The 23,145-nt window shown below is 36.0% G+C and overlaps 1 protein-coding gene and 2 pseudogenes across 1 annotated transcript; 1 reads left to right on the top strand and 2 right to left on the bottom strand.

The window, feature by feature from the left end:
- Nucleotides 1-3,469: 3,469 nt before the first annotated feature.
- LOC120181501 (probable carboxylesterase 8) lies at nt 3,470-4,967 on the top strand. The gene is made up of 2 exons (XM_039186606.1): nt 3,470-3,499; nt 3,891-4,967. The coding sequence occupies exons 1-2, from the start codon at nt 3,470-3,472 to the stop codon at nt 4,965-4,967; spliced, it is 1,107 nt and encodes a 368-aa protein (XP_039042537.1).
- Nucleotides 4,968-14,800: 9,833 nt separating this feature from the next.
- Nucleotides 14,801-19,009, bottom strand: LOC120181551 (annotated as a pseudogene).
- Nucleotides 19,010-20,087: 1,078 nt separating this feature from the next.
- Nucleotides 20,088-22,112, bottom strand: LOC120181553 (annotated as a pseudogene).
- Nucleotides 22,113-23,145: the final 1,033 nt, after the last annotated feature.

The following is a 23,145-nucleotide window of genomic DNA, read 5'->3' as shown; positions in this document are numbered from 1 at the left end:
TTATTACACATAAAACTCTTAAATTATACTTTTTTGAATTAGGTGTTTAAATTGTTAAACCAAATATTTATGTTATAATGTATATTACTGGAGGGAAAATTCTACAGCGCACGTTGCATATCGTAATATACCAGTAAAGTGACGCACCAAAATGTATCGAAACGTACTACTAGTTAAATTATCCTTATTAAGTAAATATTAAAAAGGATAAATTACAATTTTGTACCTAATTTATTATTTTTTTTAATTTTAGTATTTAAAATTTAATTTTTTAAAAATCATTGATGGTAAATGCTTATGTGGTATGACATGTCATTTTTTTTTATTTTTTTAGTTACCACATTACTTTTTTTCAATATTTTTTTAATTAATTTTATTGCTCCTAATATGAATTGTTCTTAAGTATCTTACATGAGAAACTAACCACTCAAGCATTGAACTAAACTAGTCATTTAAGAAAATTTCACCACATTTTGAATTTAACTTATATAACAATATCACCACAAAATCAATATTTTTCGATGATTATAAGATTCAAATTTGGGACACTTTAATTTAATCACCGAATACTTAGTCACTGAACTATAATATGAATTTTTTTTATTACACTGAACTTAATACTTACTTATATTATTATTAAATTTAAAGTTAATATTTCACTTTATTTAGAAATAAAAAATTAAAAAATTCAAATATTTTTTATAAAATTATATGAAATAATTATAAAAAAGGTAAATTTATAATATTCTAAAAATATTTATTTATTTTTTAAAATCCAATTAATTATTTATTTGAAAAAAATTATTTTTAAATTATTAATTTAAAATTTAAATTTATGATAAATTATACATTTATTATCCAACTATTACTCCGGTTCCATACAATATTATTAGATAATTTAAAAATAATATTATTTTAGACAAAAAAAATAATATGATTTTAAAAAATAATTAAATATTTTAAAATATTTTCATAATATTATAAATAAACTTTAAAAATAATTTAATATGATTTTTATAAGTACTTAACTATTTAATTAGTTTTTTATTTCCAAATAAAGTTAAAGATTATTCTTTAATTTAATAATGATATAAGTATGCATGATGTTTGATATAATAAAAATAGATTCACATTATAGTTGAATGACTAAACTTTCTATCATTAATTTAAAGTGTCACGTAGTCAAATTTTATAATTATTGAAAAATATTGATTTTGTGGCGATATTATTATATAAGTTAAATAAAAAATATGATAAAAAATAATATAAATTATTGGTTTAATTCAATGGTTGAATGTCTTGCATTTGATGTAAGAGGCCTAGGTTTAATTCATGCTAAGTGTAAGAGTAATTTCTTTTATTTTGTCCTTATAATTGGTGACATGTGTCATCATTTTATTGGTTGAAAAAAATTAATTAAAAAATACTAACGGATAAATAGAAAAATGATGTGAAAATGAAAAAAAATGACATGTCATCCACATCACATTAGCGTTAATGATTTAAAAAAATTAGGTACTAAAACAAAATTAAAAAGATAGTGTAAATACTAAACATAGAATTTATCCTTTTACTATTTACTTAATAAAGATAATTTAGTTAGTAGTACGTTTCAGTTTGTTGTTTTAATGATATATTGCGATGTGCGACGTGCGCCGTAGACTTATCCATTAATATAGTAACCATTAAAGAGATTTATATTGTAAAAGTAATTACTATAGTATCTATTGGTTAAAATGGTAAGATATCATAAATATTAAAAATATAACATACATATAAAATGATTATAAAATTATACTCACAATATATTGCACGAGTTTTAAGATGAATAACATATAAAAAATTATACTAATAATACTTTTGGAATCGGATGTTATATAATTTGTTTTGATTCCTTAAGAACCTAAATTAAATTTATTTGAATTAAGTATTAATCGAGCTTTATTCGAATCGAATTTAAATAACTTATAATATATCTTATCTCATTTATATCTATAATACTTAACATTATGACCCTAAAGCATTTTTTTTCAATAAAAAGTATCATTTTTTAAAAAAAGGGTACTTTGTATTGATGAAATTACAAAGTAACCACTCCAATGACCTCGTTAAAAAACCTCCCTAATCTTATTCGGAGGAAAAAGAGTGTACCTTGGAGTGGGATGAGTACAAATAGCAGAGTGGAGAATAACACAATTAATGGAAATCATGGCCGTAAACACACCCCATATTTCCAGCACAGACCAAGCTTAAAAAGTGAAGATGAACTATAGCCCAAATACGCTATAATCAATAGCAGTGCTACGGACTGAGCCAACCAACGCAGAATTTCAATGCTGCCAACAAAACCCTACACGAAGCTATACAACTGAGCACCAAGAACCAACCAAAGCAGTACTACGATACTTCCAAATAACACTGATCATTCCAAAACAACCTGCCACCAGCTTAAAGAAAAGAAAACAAATACCCAGACCTCGTCTAAGCAATGCAATGTGCTAGAAAACATCCACTGTCGAAGCACTGGACAACCTGCACCACCGAAACATCAAAAAATTCCAAATTTCTGCTTATGCTCTGCTAACCTCGATCAAATATAATGGACTCGGGGCAACGAAGGAAATCTTGAGCAACAGGGAATTGAAACGGCCACAGATAATGCGCCCAAACACCTGTCTGCAGCAAAATAGAATTGAATATTTGATCCACCGAAAAAGAATAGCCATTAAATCTTACTTTGTTTCTACACAACCAAATTTTCCAGATTATACCAAAAAATCCCAATAGCCAAAGATTTCTAACTTTTTTCCTAATGATTTGATCGAACCATACCTGTAGCAATCCTTTAACGTTCAAAGGAATCACTTAGTTTACCTTCCACAAACCACACCATCTTTGCCACACTTTCCAAACCACATCACATTGACACAAAACATGAATAACAGTTTCCTTTTCCCGATTGCAGAAAATACAAAGAGACTGATCCGCACATTTCACTCCTCTTTTTTCCTATTCTGAAATTACTGGAAGCCTTTGATGGACAACTTTCCAAACGAACGCCGAAACTTTAAGAGGGATAAATTTACACCACACCAATTTGCAAATTGAATCTTCCATCTTACCAACGCAAGCCAACTTAATGCAAAATGCTTTAGTCTATCCACACCTTGAACTGAACTAACTGCTCTATTCAAAACTTGGATAAATTCAACCCACACAGCCCTTTCCCAATCAAACAAGGATCTTCTTAGTTCCAATTTCCATTCCCATACTCCTAGCACCCACTGACCAAACTCGCTAACCTTACCAGATATTTTTTGTTATCAACCCATAGAATCTCGAAAAAGAAACTTTTAAAGAACGCAATTCCGTCCAATGATCTGTCCAGAAATCTATTTTTTCGCCATTTCCCATCACACAACGAAGTTCAGACATAAACTCAACACCGTTAGCTACTGCCGGATTGACAATGTTGCGCCAAACCCATGACGAATTCAATGTAAAATCACCTTTAGATAATTAATACCACTCAAAATCACATTAAAATAACTTAATACCAAATATCTTTTCATTACTTAACCTAAAATTAAAGTCACATTTGAAACACTTTTAACAGAAAATGCCAATTAATAAGCAATAAATTAAGAATCACCTTCAAATTAATTAATTAATTAATTAATACCAAATACCTGAAATTAAAAATTAATACTGCATAAAAATTGAAAATTTTCAAAATAACATTTATAAAATAGCATAAAATGTAATTAATTAAATTAATTTTAATTTCAAATGTTAATTTATATACAACTATAAAGTGTCCATATTTACTATGTATTATATATGAGAGTTTAAAGTATAATTTAAAAAGGTTTTTAAAAGAATTGTTTAAGCTAAGATCTTTTCAATCTTCCAGTGCCACACTAATGGATCCCTACAAGTTACTCGGAATCGTCCAAAACCCGGACGGGTCACTCACTCGGCAAGCTCATTTCCCTTCGGTTCCAGCAACAGAAGAAACCTGCACCGAGTCCAACACATCTCAACTTGCTCTCTTTAAGGATATCCCTCTAAACCCTCAAAGCAAAACCTTCATTCGTCTCTACCGGCCGCCATCCCCACCACCGACAAGCATTGACAATAAGCTCCCTCTCTTAATAAACTTCCACGGCGGCGGCTTTATCCTCTTAAGTGCTACTTCTCGTCGTTTCCACGATGAATGTTGTGTCAAAACGGCTATGATCCCAGCCATAGTCATTTCACTAGAATACCGTCTTGCGCCGGAGCACCGCCTTCCGGCTGCATACGACGATGCGATGGAAACGATCACGTGGGTTCGGGATCAGGCGGTGAATATCGACGGATGTGATCCGTGGTTAAAAGAGTACGCAGATTTTTCCAAGTGTTTTTTATACGGTTCTAGTTCAGGTGGTAACATGGTTTTTCATACGGCTTTACGTGCATTGGACGTCGATATATTGCCTGTGATGATCATCGGGCTAATAATGAATCAACCTTACTTCGGTGGGGTAGAGAGGACTGAATCGGAGAAGAGATTCTCCGATGACCGGATCTTGCCTTTAGCGGCTAATGATCTGGCGTGGTCCTTGGCTTTGCCGAAGGGAGCTGATCATGATCATGTTTTTTGTAATCCAATGACGGCTGATGAGTCTTTTAAGGAGAAGATGGGACGGTTGCCACGTTGCTTTGTGTCTGGCCACGGAGGGGATCCATTGATCGACAGGCAGAGGGAGTTGGTGAAAATGCTGGAGGCGCGTGGCGTGGACGTGGTTCCAGAGTTCGCTGAAGGAGGTTGTCATGGGGTAGAGATTTTTGATCCGTTGAAGGCGGAAGTTCATCTCCAGAGCATCAAGGAATTCGTTAACACTTCATGTTCGTGTGTTAATGTTGTTGCTGCCAAATCAACCCCGTCAGATTTCATACCGGCAACACAATTAATTTCGAATTAATTATTTTTCAAATTACACTATTCTTTTTCTTTAAGTTTGAGTTGATTAAAAAATAATATCTTTTGAATCTTTCTTAATTATTGGAAATTTATTTCCTCAAATTGGAGTTCTCCAAGGAATGTCAAGACTTGTTCTTAGATGGATGAATCTTCTTCGAGGCCTTGGTGATTGTTGTTAGATGGTTGAATCCTCTTCAATTGTCCTCAAGACTTGATCTTGAAAACGTTTTTGGTCCCCTTTATTTTGGTCCCCTCTATAAATACTCAAGACATACTCTGCAGTTTTCGGGTCTGGAATGAACAAATGTGATAGGCTCCCTCAGCGATCCTCTACTAACCTGCGCACGGAAACCATTCCATACACTGAGCTCACAAGCTCAGTGCCACGAAAATAACTATGCAATACTACATGCATTCATATCATGAACATGTAGGAATGTAAAGTCATGAACATGAAAAAGTACATATCAAACATAAGATAGGCCAAGTGGTGTGGTCGGAGGAATTTACGTGCATCTCGAATGACACACTAGCCTATCTAGAACGTGATAGCTTCGGGGTAAGAACTATAATTTACGTGCGTCGGAACTTATGGCCCTCAGTCTACCTCGGATCCTCGAAGTTGGGATGAGGTTCAGAATTTACGTGCATCGGAATCTCACAACTCGTACCTAGTTGAGCATAGAGTACAATTCTAGAATTTGCGTGCATCAAAATTTGTACCAGTACGACCCGAAATTTACATGCATTAGATGTGTACCACAAAAACAATATTCGGATATTTACAAACAAAAGGCAAATCGTCATAATGCTAGAGTAACTCAGGTGTCCTAAACGTTTCCCGAGCATCATACAAAGGCAAATCTTATGTCATCCTATTATGCTTGTTTTCTAGGTGAGAATTGAGTTAATTTGCTTACTTTCACTTGCATTTAATACTTAAGGCTTATACGGATTCAACCCACATAATCATGAGCACCCAAACAATTTATACAAAATTACCCCAAAAATCATTGTGGGTATTAGTACTGTACCAGTAGTATCGATACTCGCATGAGTATTGATATCAATTTTAGCTTCGATGTTTTGAAAATGCCCTGGGTATCGATACTCTACCCTCAATATCAATACTCCCATGAGTATTGGTACTAAATTGGTATTATGAAATCTGAAACTTGCCACCAGTATTGATACCACCTCTGAGTATCAATACTGGACCCCGAGTATCGATACTCCTTGAAAGGGTATCGATATCGCCCTTATAAATTGCTTGGTTTTTTCTATTTCACGAAGAATAATATCGGTATTGTTATTATAGTATCGACACCGACAACCTAGGTGCTGTATTTTGAGCACCAAATCATGCCCAAAATGCACTTATTGCCTATCCTAAGACTAGTAAAGCTTAATAATGTCTTATTTGAGGTCTTAGAGGTAAAAAAGAACCATCTTTCATGCATATAACACACAAACACAAATCTTACCATGAAATTTCTCTAGCATGTTTGCATGAACAAACATACCATATATGCACATTTAATGAAATACATGTGGTATGGACAAGATAAAATCGTGTTACCTTGAGTTAGAATCATGTTACCTTGAGTCTAAGCTACTGAGAAACATTCTTGAATCACCCTAGAGTGAACTTTTCCTTCTCCCTTGCTTTAGAGCTCTCACCCTTCTCTTGCACTAATTAAAACCATGGAAAATGAGTTATTAACTCATTTTAGGATTTAGGAAGACATTAAAATGATCCTACAATTCAAAACTCTACAAAAAATAGATTAAACTCCAAAGTCTCATAAACTCATTTTTGGTTGACTTACCCGAACCTTGAAAAAAAAGGCTAAAATGGAAGCGTGAGAGATGACAATTGTGGTTCTTACCTTGGAATTTTTGGTTTATGAATGACAAACTAACATATTTGACCTTTATATTGACCAAGGAGGAAAGAAGAGAGGAAGAAGAGACAAAGTTGAGATAAAAAAGAGGACGAAGAGGCCAGACGTGATAACATCAACCATTAAGAGTTTTCAACTTTCTTTTAAAAAAATTGGTCTAATTACTCCCCTAGTTCCTCCAAATCTTGGTCCAGATTAAAATCACCCTTTTTAAATCTTATTGGGCTCATCTTAAGCCCAAATCAAATCCAATTGAGTCAAAGTCTTGACATACTAAGGAAAATTAAACCAAAAACTGAAATGAATAAACACGAAACTCCTAATCATATTTTGGGCCGTTACAACTCTCCCCTCCTAAGAAGAAAATTCATCCTTGAAATTTATCTGAATAGAAGAGGTATGGATATTGAAGTTGTATATATTCCTCAGGTTCCCATGACGCTTCCTCAACGCCATGGTTTCTCCACAAAACCTTTACCAACGGTATCCTATTGTTTCTTAGTTCCTTAACATCTCTGGAAAGGATTCAATCGACTATTCTTCATAAGTCATATATTGCCTCACTTCGACTTGTTCAAGAGAAATAACGTGTTATGGATCAAATCGATATCGTCGGATCATGAAAACGTGGAACACATTGTGGATGCGCTCGAGTTCTATATGTAACGCCAAATGATAAGCCACTGGCCCAATTCTCTCCAAAATCTCGTATGGCCCGATGAATCTTGGCGCCAGTTTACCCTTGTGTCCAAAATCGAAGTACCTTCTTCCATATGGAGACTTTGAGAAACACCTTGTCTCATTCAATGAACTCAATATCCTTACGCTTCAGATCGGCATACGATCTCTGTCTGTCAGAAACCTCTTTCAAACATCTCTAAATCAACTAAACTTTTTCTTTGATTTCTGAGATCAAGTCAGGGCCTACTATCTTTCCCTTATTTAGCTCATCCCAACACAAAGGAGTCCTGCACTTACGCCCATAAAGAGCCTCATATGGGGCTATATGAATACTTACTTGATAATTGTTGTTGTAAGCAAACTCCACCAATGGTAAGTGATCCTCCCAACAACCCTCAAGATCTAAAACATGTCACCATATCATATCTTCCAAAATCTGAATGACGCACTCGGTTTGCCTATCTGTTTGAGGATGAAATGTGGTATTATAGTGCAACTTGGTACCCAAAGCTCCGAGCAGTGCTTTCTAAAACCGAGAAATGAAATGTAGATCTTTGTCTAAAATGATTGAGATAAGAACCCCATACAATATCACAATTTTATGGATGTAAAGCTGAACCAATCTCTCTAACATGAAGTTCATCCGAACTGAAAGAAAATGAGAATATTTGGTCAATCAAACTGCTATAACCCACACGGTATCGAGACAAAATCTCGTCATTAGAAGACTGGTTACAAAGTCCATCGTCACTCTCTCACATTCTCACTGCGAAATCAGAATCAGCTGCAATAATCCTAAGCGACCCTGGTGTTCCGCTTTGACTTGTTGGCACACTAAGCACTTAGCAACAAATTTGGATACTTCGCTCTTCATGCCTAACCACCAAAACAACAGTCGGAGCTCTTAGTATATTTTTTTGCTACCTGGATGAATGAAGAGGGGACTACACCTCATGGAGGATCTTATCACGAAACGGCCTGTTGTATGACACACATAAACAACATCGGAAGTACAATACACGTCCATCACATAACTCAAAACCTGGGGCATCACCTTGAAGGAGTTGCTCTACTCGGGTCTTCAAACGGTCGTTTGAACTTTTCAATCTCTTAACTTCATCCACCAGCTCGGGTTCAACTCTCAGCTCAGCTAGCAGACAACCCGATTCTGACAAACTTAGACGCGTTAGTAAAGCTCTCAGCTCTATCACAGTCTTCATGCTCAATACGTCCGCCACCATATTCGTTTTACCCGGATGATAGTCAATCACACAATCTTAGTCCTTTAGCAACTCTATCTATCTTCATTGCCTTAAGTTCAACTCTTTTTAAGTAAGCAGATACTTAAGGATCTTGTGATATATAAAGATGTGACACTTCTCTCCGAACAAGTAGTGCCTCTAAATTTTCAAGGTGAAAACCACTGCGGAAAGCTCCAAATCATGGGTAGGATAGTTCTATTCATGAGGCTAGCATTTACAAGACACATAGACCACAACCTTACCCTCTTGCATCAAAACACAACCCAAACCATTTATAGGTGCATCGTTAAACACTGTGAAGTCCTTACTCGAATATGGTTATGTCAAAATAGGGGCTTGCGTGAGGATTTCTTTCAACTGATCAAAGCTCTCTTAGAACTTCTTGATCCATACAAATGGGACCCCTTTCTGAAGTAGCTTGGTCAGTGGTATCACGATCATGGAGAAACCCTTGACGAAACAACGGTAGTATCCTACTAGGCTTAAGAAACTGCGCATCTCTGTGACATTCTTAGGTGGTTCCCACACTAACGTTGCCTTAATATTCTAAGGATCCACTTGGATGCCATCAGTTGCCACCACGTGACGTAAAAATGCCACTCCGGTCAATTAGAATTCACACTTTCTAAACTTACCATATATATGATGTTCCTGAAGTATCTGTAAAATAATACGGAGATGCTGATCATGCTCTTCCTTAGACTGAGAGTACACAATAATGTCGTCAATGAAGATTACCATAAATTGATCCAGATAGGGATGAAAAACTATGTTCATCAAATCCATGATCAGGGTATTGGTGAGTCCAAAAGGCATCACAGGAACTCATAATGGTCATAACTTATTCTGAAAGCGGTATTAGAAATGCTGGCATCCTTGACTTTCAATTGATAATACCCTAACCTTAAATTGATCTTGGAGAAAACACATGTGCCCTTAATATGGTTGAAAAAATCGTCAATATTAGGGAGAGGATAACGATTATTGATGGTTAACTTATTCAATTATCGATATTTGATGTAAAACCTCATTAACCTATCATTTTTCTTGCAAAAAGGACATGTGTTCCCCAAGGTGAAATGCTCGGTCGGATAAAACCTCTTCCAAGCAATTCTTGAATTTGGTTTTTTAACTCCTTCATATTCGTCGGTGCCATGCAATAGGGTGAGATGAACACCAGAGTTGAACCTGACATAACCTTTATGCTGAACTTGACATCATGGTCAGACGGTAACCTTAACAAATTCTCCAAGAAAACATCATATAATTCTCGAGCGGTGCAGATGTCCTCAAGCATCGGAATGGTAACTCATATATCCACCATATGAGCCAATAAGACTTTGTATCCCTGACTCAACACCTTTGAGCCTTGATCGCCAAAACCACTTTGGTAGTACAACTCGAACTCTCACTGGTCATCACTACCTTGGTCCCATCATTTTTACGAAGTTAGAGTCATCTCGCCTTATACCTTAAGCTTGTGTCATGCTCGGTAAGCCAGTCCATTCTTAAAATCACATCGAACTCCCGAAACGATAATTCCATCAAATCGACTAAGAATACCTCACCATAAAGCTCAATGGGGCAACGACGTTGAACCTTATCAACCAAAACATTTAATCCAAGGAGACTAGACACTCAGACCTCTATCTCTAAATCCTCTATCGGAATATCTCTCTCTCGGACTAGATCATAACAAACATAAGAGTGGGTGGAACTTGGATCTATCAATGTAATAACAGGAATAGAGAAAACCATAAATATACATGAAATCACATCAATGATGTCACACTCCTCCTGGGCTCTAAAAACATACTGACGAGAGACCACTCTAGGCCCCTAAACGATATCAGATATGGTGGTGTCATGACAATACTACCCTAAACTAGCTCTACCACCCCTGGAGAACCGGCCTCGCTTAACATATGGGGCAGATCTCTGTGATAATACGAAGGCCATACTCTAAACTCGGGGATAGTCTCTGACAAAATAGTCCAGTGACCCATAACTAAAACATCCTCATGTCGCCTGATAACACTCTTCTAGATATCTACGTCCACAAGTCGGGCACACCGAATGGGATAGTGCCATCTTAGAACTATTAACACTCGATTCAGAAGCAAAAAATATGGGTAATCTGCACGAATCAGATCTACCTCCATGGCATGAGCTCTGAGTCGTTCCCCTAAATAACCCTGATGGCAGTCTCTCTAAACTCTGAAGGGCCCTTGGCTTGCTTTGCTACCGACTGAAACTGTCGGGATATCTTTGAAGCCCTCCTGCTCTACCTTACTGAATTACTCACCGACTGAGTCTTTTTGTTCAGAATTTTCTCGATCACCTTAGACTGGAGGTCAGATCCGCAAACACACGAGAGTGATTGGTTGCTAATTGAGTCTGAATATCTATATTGAGGCCATCTATAAACCTCATGCAGAGATAAACCTCAGTTGGAATAAGCTCTGACGCATACTTGCTCAGTCGAATAAATTCCTTCTCGTACTCAAGTATCGATCGGTCAACCTGGGTCAAATATAGAAATTGGTCACGTAAGTCATCCACATGAGCCTCTCTAATGTACTTCTCACGAAACTCTAACAAGAAGTACTCCCAAGTTGGTCTCTTTAGCTCCATTTCCAGCTCCACGATCTCCCACTAATCAATTGCGTCACATATAAAATGATTATTGTGCTCATCCCAAAAAACACTAACCCTAGATCAATGAAAAATTTTAGGCCAATAAGTTTGTGTACTGTTGTCTATAAAACTATGGCTAAAGTGTTAGTTAATCTGTTTAAACCTTTTATGTCTAAATGCATTGTAATAAACCAAAGTGCTTTTGTTCCCGGTCAGAGAATCTCAGATAATTTCCTTGTTGCTCATGAACTTATCAACTACCTTAGAGGCTAAAAAAATGGCCCCAATAAGGGAGCAACGTTAAAATTAGACATGGAAAAAACCTATGATAGGGTTGAGTGAATTTTTTATTTATTATTATGGATCGACTGGGTTTTAATGTGTACTTTATTTCAATATTGAAAAAATGTGTCTGTACGATTTCCTTTCAAGTCAGAATTAACGGGCATCTTTCGAGCTCCTTCACCTCGGAGAGGGGTCTCAGACAAGGAGATCCATCTCCCTATATTTTTTTGTATACAGGGACTTTCAATGTTACTAATTGATGCCCAACATCGAGGAATGCTCAAAGGAGTTATGGCTAGTCTAAGAGGCCCCCAGATCAAGCATTTATTTTTATGCTGATGATAGTCTTATTTTCTTTAAGAACTCAATGTATGAAGCCCAAAAGATTAAAAGCCTTCTCAGAATCTATGAAGACGCCTCTGGACAGAAAATAAATTACGATAATTCTAGCATTTACTTCAACAACAACACGCAACAGAAGCACAAAAATATCATTCTTAAAATTTTCAATGTTGTTGAGAAATATATCCATGAGATTATCTAGGGCTCCCTCTTGCGGTGGGCAAAGGGAAGATTAACACGTTTTGTTTTGTTTAGAATAAAACTGTTAAATGTATGCAGGGATGAACAAATAACTTATTATCCTTTAGAGCCAGAGAGGTTTTTCTTAAGTCGGGTACTCAGGCACTTCCCACTTATGTCATATCCTGCTACCTTCTCCCAAAGGGTATCATTTAGGATACAATTTCTCATAACTGCTCATTCTGGTGGTCGGGTAAACAACATAAAAGAGGTTGGACGATGGACTCGTGGGAAAAAGTATGTAGATTCAAAATGGAAGGGGATTAGGTTTTATGGACATCAAGTTGTTCAACGATGCTCTTCTGGGTAATCAAGTTTGGAGGATCATTCATAATCCTAATTCTTTTGTTAGCCAAGTACTAAAAGCCAAGTATTTAAAAAATAATTGTCTTCTTAAGGCTAAGATTGGTGATCGACCATCTCATGCTTAGATAATTATTTTTAAGGCTAAGGAATTACTAAAAGATGGCTTATTCTGGAGAATGGTTTCGAAAGTCAAAAAAAGTTTTTTAGTGATTCTTAGGGTGACTCATTTCCTATTCGCTAGACGAACACCTATGCTGACAATAACCCTCTCCCCTTCAAGTGTTCAGATTTTATGCTCCTGGAATTCCTAGATGGGATGAAAACCTACTTCGGAGATCCCTCATAAGGGATGACGCTGACAAGGTTCTTGATATTTTGATTGGTCCGATACCAAGGGATAAACTCATTTGGAGTTACCACTCAACTAGGTGTTATTCAGTAAAATCGGGTTATAATTAACTTACTCCGTCGAGAAATCCCGAGGGATAATGAGAAAAATTTGGAAAACACTTACCAAGCTCCCAGTTCTTCCAAAAATAAAGATTTTTGGTTGGAGAATCTGCCATAATGCAATCCCAACCAGGGAGAAGCTAGCACAAACTCGTTTGTATGAGGGATGATGTCATTTTTTAAAGACACTTTAGAAACAACGATTTATGCTCTTAAGAAGTGTCCTCAAGAGAGAGGTATTTTGCAATCCTCTAAATTCAACAATGATATCATTGATTGGCAAGGAAACACATACAATGAATAGTTGGACTGGACGACGCTTCATCTTGACCTATTTGGACTAGCGTGGTTACTTGTGCTGCTATCGAACATCTAGAATAGGCGTAACAATTTCATCCATGATTGAGAAATTTAGGAGGACAAAGAAGTTGAGCGGCTGCTTAGAATCTTTGCTTGGACTTCTTTGAGGTAATAGGGAGTTAGAGTCATAAGAAAAAACCACCATTCAGGTATAGAAGATGGACTAAACCCCCAAACAAGGTTATTAAGATTAATGTGGATGGTGCTTTTAGCTCAACAGGTAAAGTGGCAGCCATCGGAGTTGTAGCACATAATTCACATGGTATGGTTCTTGGAGGACTATGCAGGTGGATCCATTATCTTTGTTCTGCGAAGGTTACTGAAGTGGAAGCCTTCACTCAAGGGATTAAATTTGCTATTGACAATGGTTGGGACAAAGTTATTGCTGAAGGGGACGTGATTGCAATCGTCAATATTAACGGAAAAGAATATGTTTCTACTATCAGATTGTTACTCAACGAGGCCTGAGGGCTTCTCTCCTCTAACTTAGGAATCAAAGTTTTTATGTTAATAGGGAGGCTAATAGAGTAGTGCATGGTCTTGCTCAATGGGCTTTGTTGAATCTCAATCCGTTATGATTTTATTTGGATGAGTCGGATTATATTAGACAGACTGTAATTAATGATGCCATTGGCCTTTAATGAAATCACATTATTATTAAAAAGAAAGATCTTTAATACAAGAGCATGTTCTTAAAATTAACGATCAAAATTTCTTAATTAATAGAACACTTTAATAAGGTCTTTTTAGGGTAAAAACTTTAATAAGGTCGTTAACCTCAAATTCCTAGCTACTAATGTTTAGTTAAACTTTGATTTTAAGGACTGATAATACCTTGTTAAGAATAGACTGTCCGTGTCTACTGAGTTGGATTTGAGTACACATGTCATGGGAATTATGCCTTTGAAGGACTGAATACTTTTGGGAAAAAAAAATTGTTACTGTTATTTTTTCCAAAATATAAAACAGATTGCATTGGTGTTTTTTTATTAACCCAGGAAGAAAAAAAAGGTAGAGCAATTTAGCCACTATGAGAAGAGTCGTTTTTAATTGCGATATTTAGGTAGCGTTTAAAATAAAATGATATAATAACTGAACCTTTAGGACACCCCCACCAAAAGGTACGATTTATGGCCAACCAGTCATCCAGGAAAACAAAATTCCCTTTAAGCAAGATCTACCAGTATCGGGTGTCGTAAAACACATTATACTTTCAATGAGATAATTCAAGTTTGAACCTAAGACAGTTGTTGAGAGACGAACCCGAACATAATTTATATAACAAACGTGGAAAGCATGAAAAAGAAAATAAAATCAAAGCAAGAAATTCGCGGGGATATAAATACTAATAACGATACTAAAATAAAGGGAGCCCATTGTTCAAAAAAAAAATACAGTGGACTCAAGTTTCATATGAGATTAACCTATTCTTGTCTAAATGGAAAAATCAAAGGGTGTTTTAAAAGGTCAACATTGCATACAATTCATTAACTCGTTCAAATGGGATGAGCACTTAAGGAATGAATTTAATGAAATACAAAGAAGAATAAATAATGTGGAGTAGAGAGAAGAAGACGTAGAAAAAACATACTGCAACACCTAATCGCCTTCATTCACTAAAGTTGCAGTTGAGAAGGTAGGGATGATCATACTTGACGTACTTGGTCCAGTAAGGTCTATATTTTGTCATAGCCAAATCCAGCCATGGTTTCATGTTGCCATTATAGTGGACGACCGCAGCATGTTCGATTTCTCTCTTGTCTAAACTTGGATTGTAGCCGAGACCGAGTACATGCCATGACTTCTCGAGCGGGTGTGTTAGACCATAAAATGTGATCAACCCCGGAGGAAGTGTCCCCAGCTTCCACAATGCTCTATCTTCATTCTGGAAAACATTTAAACAAAGGCAAGGAAAATGAAAAATACATCAATCATCCTAGGTCTTCTTAGTGTTACCAGTGATCTCGAGCACAATTCAGCATCTAAGCGATAATAGTAATAATTAACTATAATACAATCGCTTAGCATATATGACTAAATAAATGTCCAGTACAATATAATATGATGATTGGAAAACAGTGGATTTGACCCTTCAACCATTTCTGTATGAATGCATGAAGGCGTGTGAAACCAGATATATGGTTGTTCATAGACTCACCATATTTTGCCACTTGTGGTATATGCCAGTGATATCCTTCTTTTTCCACTCCTTGAGATCAAACATATTCATTCCGTATGCCCACCCACAAGCATTAGGATCAAAGTTTTTGTGAAATATGATGATTGGAGAAGTTTAGATACTTGTCAAAACGATGAAAGCTTTGACCACAAGTTTCTACCGCACCATTCACCTTTCCTTGGAGATCCACAGACCATAATCCAGTCAAGTCTTTCTGGACAACAACGTCATCATCAAGAAAGAGGATCTTATCTAACTTGGGGTAAACCTGGGGCAGATAGAACCGCAAGTGATTAAGCATTGAGAGATACTTTGGGTTTCGATACTTCAAGTTTGAAGATCCAGATATGGTTGGATGATCCGCCTTGAAATAATACTCCTTCATTGAAACAGTCTCAAGCTGACGTAGGACAGGGCAATAGGATGAATTAAGCCACTTGAATTCATCAACATTTTCAACATGAATGGTGGCTTTTCCAGGGGGATTCAACAGAAACCACATGTTCATTGCTCCAAAGTTAAGTTTATCGGTAACAAGATGGAAAACATGTTTTGAAGGATCCTACCATACCAGACAGAAGAAAACATAGTCAAGAAAGCACATGAGGCTCAATTCTTAAGCAAAAAAAAAGTCTAATGATTACTTTCAATTCTAGAAGTGCAAAAAGGAAGAGTAATCTAAGTTTTTATGCAAAATAAGGCAGCTTATATCACCTTGGCATTCATGATAGTTGAATTGACAACAACTGATGCAGCCAAGACATTATCAGAGAAGAGAGCATAGTGGTATAGATTAGGATTTTCCAAATTCTCACTTCTAGGGAACTTTCTCTTCTCTAAGGGGAGGAGATAGTAGTCTATGGTCAAACGCATAGACAAGCAATGGATTGCATAGGGAATTGTTTTGGCAGCTATTTGACTCAGGAATGTGCTCTGTTTTTTCAATCTCCTAACTTGTTCATCTGATGCCTGAAGCATTTCTCTGAGCTTTCCATTAACCAACTCGCAATCATACAATTGCCCTCTTGCTTTGGATAGAACTTTACCCATTGCTTTAATTTTCTCAGGTGCACTAAACAAAGTTGCATGAAACCACAAATTAGAAGCTGTCGTAATCAACAGGGACAAAACAAGAGGAAATATATACTGCACCACACAGTCAGTGAGATTAAAGATCCAATATTCTTTTACCTATGAGGCAGATCAGAATCAGATGTTGACTCTCCCAAGTCATGCTCTATCTCTTTCAGCCTGATCTGCAGTTCTTGTTGCAAGTCAAGCTTATTTTTCATCTCTGCTACACTTACAAAAACATTAGCCATTATAATTTGATCCCTCATCAAACGCACTGTGGAATCAGACTTATGATTCTCATTTTCTCTCCTCCATATATTGTACTTTCCTAGAACTGCAGAGTCCGCAGCTTTGGAATGTTGAATGGCAGCATTTTCAAGTGTAACAGTAGCTCTCTCATCTTGTTGCATCCATTCAGCAGCTCGCCTCTCATGCCTCTCTTCCCTAAGTTGCTGCAATGTAAGAAAAAAGCACATTTATCATAAAATTCTTTATAATACTAAAGCACACAATGCATCAAAGACTGAATTACCCTTCGAAGTATTTTAGCAGGTGTATCGTGTGTTTGATCATCTGCATGGAACGGGCAGATCAGCATGAACAAAATTTTAACAAAGCACATCATGCATACGCTTAACAGAGAATAAATTACCATCTAGAAAAATTCCCCCTTTATCTTGGGAAGTTTCTTGTTTCAAGTTGGTAGCCTTTTCGTTTGAAGATGAGAGGATCTAATAAATATCAATCAATCAATAACTAAATTTGGAAAACAATTCAGAGAAAAAGGCTGTAAAAAACAGGAAAGTGTCCAATACATGTGACTGGTAAGGTACAACATAACTACTATTCTGACCTTTGAAACAGCATTATCCTCAACCGAAGTCTCAACCCCAACAACTCTCCACGAAGCAGACAAATTGCCTTTTCTAAAAGAATCAAAACCCAGTGGCCCCAACTTAGCCGTGCTTGTAGTTACAACATCAATAACCTAAAATTGATTGCAGTGTGGCACCATATAATAGACAGTTAAAATCCAACACTTGTCAGAGAAAGAAACACGATTAACTCATATGGATTATTCTCCAACATTCATTTACCTCCTTAGTGAAAAGGTTTTTGACAGATTGAAGAGATGACCTTTCTCTCCAATCAATTGTCTGCAAAACTCAACAATTTGAAATCAATAGAGTACGCCATCAAGTTCGTAATCCAAGATATAACCAATGTAAATGGAAAATAAATTAAAAGCAACCTGTTCGCTAAAACCACGCTGGGTTCTATTTTGATCTGCACAAGAAACAATAATTGGTACAAGATCAGATAAAATCAAGTAGAAAACACCAAAACGTTTGAGAAAATGAAAAGTTAAGAAACCAAATAGATAATGACACACTTGAACTAATCTCAATTTTAGAATCACAAAGCAATACAACAAACTTTAGATATGCTCGTTATTTGAAGTATTTTTGTTTAATTATTATTTGAAGTAAATGAAAAAATCAGCAGGGTTTTTATCTTAAAAGTTCAATTATTACGAAAATGTTAGCTGAAGTGAAGCAACAAGTTTAGTTAAAATTGAAAGTTCCTAGAAACACCACAATCGCCGAAAAATGTTGTGTAACTGAAGTCGGACAATTTGATTTTAGAATTTTCTAGTCAGATCAGAAGTCAAACAAAATTTTGTAGATCACTAACGAAAGCTCAGAAACAATTAAAAAAAACAAGGTACATTTCAATTTCCATCCAAGTGAAAAAGACATCAAAGGCGACGTGAGATCTGCTAATTGCTACTTAAAATGCGGGACGGGGAAGTAGAAAGCTTAACGAACCAGAAATACAAAGCCCTCGACCGACAAAGAAAACAAGTGGCGCGAGAACTGAGAAGAAAACAAGAATGGCAATAGGCAATCGAGATCCAGAACTTCTGTTCCCTTGTAAAGCCACACTCGAACTCGATAGTCCCCGCTTCGACGCCATTGTCTATCAAAGCTCGAGAACAACAACAAAAAAATCAGTGAAAAAACTAAAAAAAAAATACATAAAGAAAACTCGGAATAAAAAAAAAAGTTAAAAGGATAATTACGAGTTAACAGTGAAGAGATCTCGTGAAACAGTGAACAAGCAGCAGATCCGTAGGAAAACTAGTAGTACGGAAAATCCATAGTAAAGCAAGAACAACACTAAAGTGCTTATCAAATGCTTTTCATTAGTTAAAAAGAAAAGGATTACAATTACTTAGCTTGTAGAGAAAGGGAAGAGTGTCAGTGGAGACGAGCCTTTTAACAAAAAAATATTTATCAAAAGACTAAGAGATTAAAATTCTGGACAATAATGTGTTAATATGATTGCCCTAAGCAAACAACAGATAGGATTCAGGAGATGAAACCATGAACCGATGATCTTCAATCACCGCCCAGGGTTCCGGCTTTTCCCTCTCTCTCTCTCTCTCTCTCTCTCTCTCTTATCCTTTTCACTTCCATCTCTTTCCGTCCGGGGGAAAGGAGATGATATATTTGGAGATAATTGTTGTAAATCTATTATTTTTTTTTACTTTTAATCTCATTTTCCAGGCTTTGTAAGTTGTAACCAACATATACGATGTCGTTTTCACCGCAACCTGATTTTAGTTGACCAATGTGCACACGGCACATGGCTGAGTTAAACCTATAACAACCCCAACTGCTTATTTGTATTTTCCCTCTAACTCAACATTTTTTATTGTACGAATTAACGTTAATTGTGAAATAAAAGTCGGTAGTTAAGCGTAGAAGTCAATTTACTAGTAAATGATTTGACTCTATCAATGCTCGAGAGTGTCTCACCTATTTCTTATTGAATTTTAGTTTTGAGTTTCAACTACTAAAGAGCCAAATTAAGCTTTGTTTTTTTAATACTTAAATTGATAGTCTACCAGATCTACTTGAATTTTTAAATATATGATAAATAAATATATAATATACTTATATCAATATTAATTACGTTTATTAAATTAATTTTTCATATGCAAATTCATCTAAAAAACTGGATTTATTTTCATTTATAAATTATTCAAATATTACTAAAATTTCAAGATTTAAATCTTATAAAAAGTAAATACATTCTTTATATAACCTAGAATTAAACGTAGATATCTAAATCTGAATCCACATAAGTGATGCGGATTAAGTTAATGAATGTTTAAGATGCCTAGGTAGGAATTTTAACATTTATACCTAAATATTAACTGAATTTGTAGTATTCCCACCTGCCCCAAAAAAAATTAGATATCCAAATCCAAATTCAAATTACCATCCACAGTAGGTAGGAAGAGACCATCTCAATCACAATAAAGCTTAAAAAGTATCAACAGGTTCCGACCCTTCAATACTGCCATAAATGTTTAGAAAAGCTACCCAAAAATCTGAAGCAACAATACTAAAATTTTACGAAGGTCAAAGGACATAACATGAACGGTTCATACAAGGACCACTCATTTTCCAACATTTTACAAACTTCAATCATACAGTACTAGCATCTTCTTGATGATTCCCTAACAAGGTAGGAAAACTTAATGGGGGTAATGGCATTGCACCACTTCCCCTTCCCAAGTCACCTATCGGACGTTAGAGAGCTCGGCTGACATGATTGCCACATCTAAGTAATCTCCAATCTGCATGTCGTCATCGAAAATATTAATGACAAAGCTTGAGCATTGGTAAGAGAGTGAGAGATGCTGCTTCGAGGAGATTTGACCTACCTCGAATCTAAGTTCGTTTAAAGTTTTGCTGTCATCTAATCGCCTCCCATTACCATAAGAAAAGGTCTTACCCACCTGATGAAGGAATAAAATATATCATCATAATCCAAACATTTTTCACAGCAACAATTCATGTATCAACTACACAATAAATGCATTAAACTACACCATATTCATAAAGGCATCTCTCTATGAAGAAATTCCATTCGATCTCATCATAAGTTCATAACTTTTACAATATAATGCAAACGAATCATTATTAATGTGTTGTTAATCTGACAGAGTTTGGACTCACAAGGTTGTCTAAAGCCAGGATACAAATTAACCTCAATACGTGATCATAGGAGGCAAGATACAAACTGAACTCAAATTTTAAATTTACAAGGATATGGAAGGAGGCGGAATTAAGGAGAAGAGAGAAAAAAACTAACCTCTCTCACCACAAAACGACCATTCTTGTCAGGATATACAAATGCAAAGGACAGTCTTGCATCTCTTCTCCTTGCTGCAGGAGCTACCTCCTTCACCTGAGAAAGAAGTAGAATCAACAGGGTCGAAAGACTGAGGAATAAATAAGAGAATGTTGCAGACAAAACTACCAAAAAATTGACACAAGACAGGCAATTTAACAAACTACATTAACGTTATTAACATACCAGATCAGTCAACTCGCGAAGTGTAGCATCCTTCCACGTATAAATTGAACCTCATCCTTGGGCTCCTTGCCTCTCACCGCAAAATCTTCTTTAGAATGATGACCACCAATCTGTGGATTTACCAATGAGTTATCATAAGTTTGAAGAACTTTCTACATGTAAAAAAGATACATTGCATCAGCACAAAAACGTAATGGGAAATACTGCTTGAAGTGGAAGCTCCTTCTATTTCATGCCTAAATCTCTTGCATATTACAGCTCTTGCCAAGAGCATCTTCCCAGGAAAGAAAAACTTCAAGTGTCCTGCAGATAGCTAGACTCTATAAATGTAATTTTAACGTTCCTAATATTGATACCTGAAGTAAGATTTCAAATATACTCCATAAACCAACTTCGCCGACAACAATGTTGGTTTCTATGGCTCAAGAAACAATCAAAGTTAAGGGAATATCCAAAATGATTAGTAGGTTTTACCCATTATAGCAAAGGTAATGACAAATTGACACTACAAGGATAAAAAAACGCATCCCAATACCATCGCAGCTTGAGCATGTAATCGACTTATTAAGCTATGAAAATAAAGTAACATACCTTGGTGAAAACTCGAAGCAAGAGAGGACAAGTCTGCATGACAGAAGGAAACGAAATTATCACAACCCTATAGATGGGGCTTAATGACTTACACATAGGTAAGCATTGAAAGATAATTAAGTTAACAGCAGAATCCCTATGCAGCAATCGCAGATTTGCGATTCCCAAATTAAGAATACGTAGATTAAGAGCTTTGAAACCTAGAATTTCAAGTATTTACGGATATAGAAACAAAAAAGAAAAGAAAACAGAAAGGGATACCTTTTCGCGATCAACAGGCTCAAAGCGAGGACGAGGGGGCGGAGGCGGACCTCTCGCCGATGGTGGGAATGGTCTACCGCCCTGCCGCTTTTGTGTCTCTGCTGTTCCCGCCATCTTTCTCCCCTCTCTATCAATCCAGAAGCTTCTATTCGAGGTTAGTTCTTCACGGTTCCAGCTTTGAAAAAGCACAGCCGCGCTTAAAAACCACTTGACCTCGACATTTTTCAGCTGACGGTGGTATATGTGTAAGGTAACTCAGATTTGGGCTCAATTGGGAGAAACCCACGTTACGATTGCTAGCATTTAGGTCCACTCGATCCAACCCTGCATTGCCTTAGTAGCCCATTCCCGAGTAAGAACTTCCAATCTGCCCAAAATCAAGAATATAGCTAGTCCCCCAATCCCCAAGTTTCAACCTTTCTTTCCCTGATATAAACTATTACAAATTACAACCAGTGCTTCTTGGGTTCAATGAAGAAATATGTTGTAATTTTTTTAATAATCTATGTGATTATAAGATAATATCTATTTAAAATTATTTTTAGTTATTAACGACATACACAACTACCCAAATTTAGATCATTTAAGAAGAATAATATTAATTCTTCTATTAAATTTTAAAACATTTAACCCTAAACTTTTTAGGTTCGGCTTCCAATTTTTTTTATATTTTCAAAAGTTTTATATTTACTTCACCTATGAAAATAAAGAAATTTCATGTCTCTAAATGAACCCATCTAAGACTTAGATGTATGTTTAGTGTTGTTATTCCTCCTCATTGTCTTAATGATATTATAAGGGATACTGATATTAAACATGGAGATTTGTCGGTGCGGATTATTAATAGTGCCGACTGTAATGTTATTGTTGAAAAGATTATCAAGCGCATTAATAGGGGGTGAGCGACTAGAGCTCTTTCGTTTACGGGTCGGCTCAAACTTATTCACTCCATTATTTTTGGGTTGTGAACTTTTTAGAGTTGTATATTTTTTCTTACTGCTCGTACGATGAAAATATTGCTCAGCTTTGCGGCTCCTTTCTTTGAAAAGACAAAGATGGCGACATGAGGGGTGCGAAGGTTCGTTGGGAGGCCATTTGTCATCCGTTGGAGGAGGGAAGTTTGAGGATTAAGGAGCTCCTGTCTTAGAATAAGATGTGTATATTTTACAACCTATGTCAGATTTGATTAAGGCCGGCGCACTATAAGTGGCTTGG

This window comes from Hibiscus syriacus, unplaced genomic scaffold (genome assembly GCF_006381635.1).
Source record: "Hibiscus syriacus cultivar Baekdansim isolate YM2019G1 unplaced genomic scaffold, ASM638163v2 tig00112528_pilon, whole genome shotgun sequence".
Lineage (NCBI taxonomy): Eukaryota > Viridiplantae > Streptophyta > Magnoliopsida > Malvales > Malvaceae > Hibiscus > Hibiscus syriacus.
This window is presented reverse-complemented; position numbering and strand designations above follow the sequence as displayed.

Bases quoted from the DNA above. Each gene is read 5' to 3' on its own strand.
- LOC120181501 (XM_039186606.1), top strand. From the start codon at position 3,470: ATGTTGCGCCAAACCCATGACGAATTCAAT. The intron at 3,500-3,890 runs GTAAAATCACCT...GAATTGTTTAAG, and splicing joins AAACCCATGACGAATTCAAT to CTAAGATCTTTTCAATCTTC.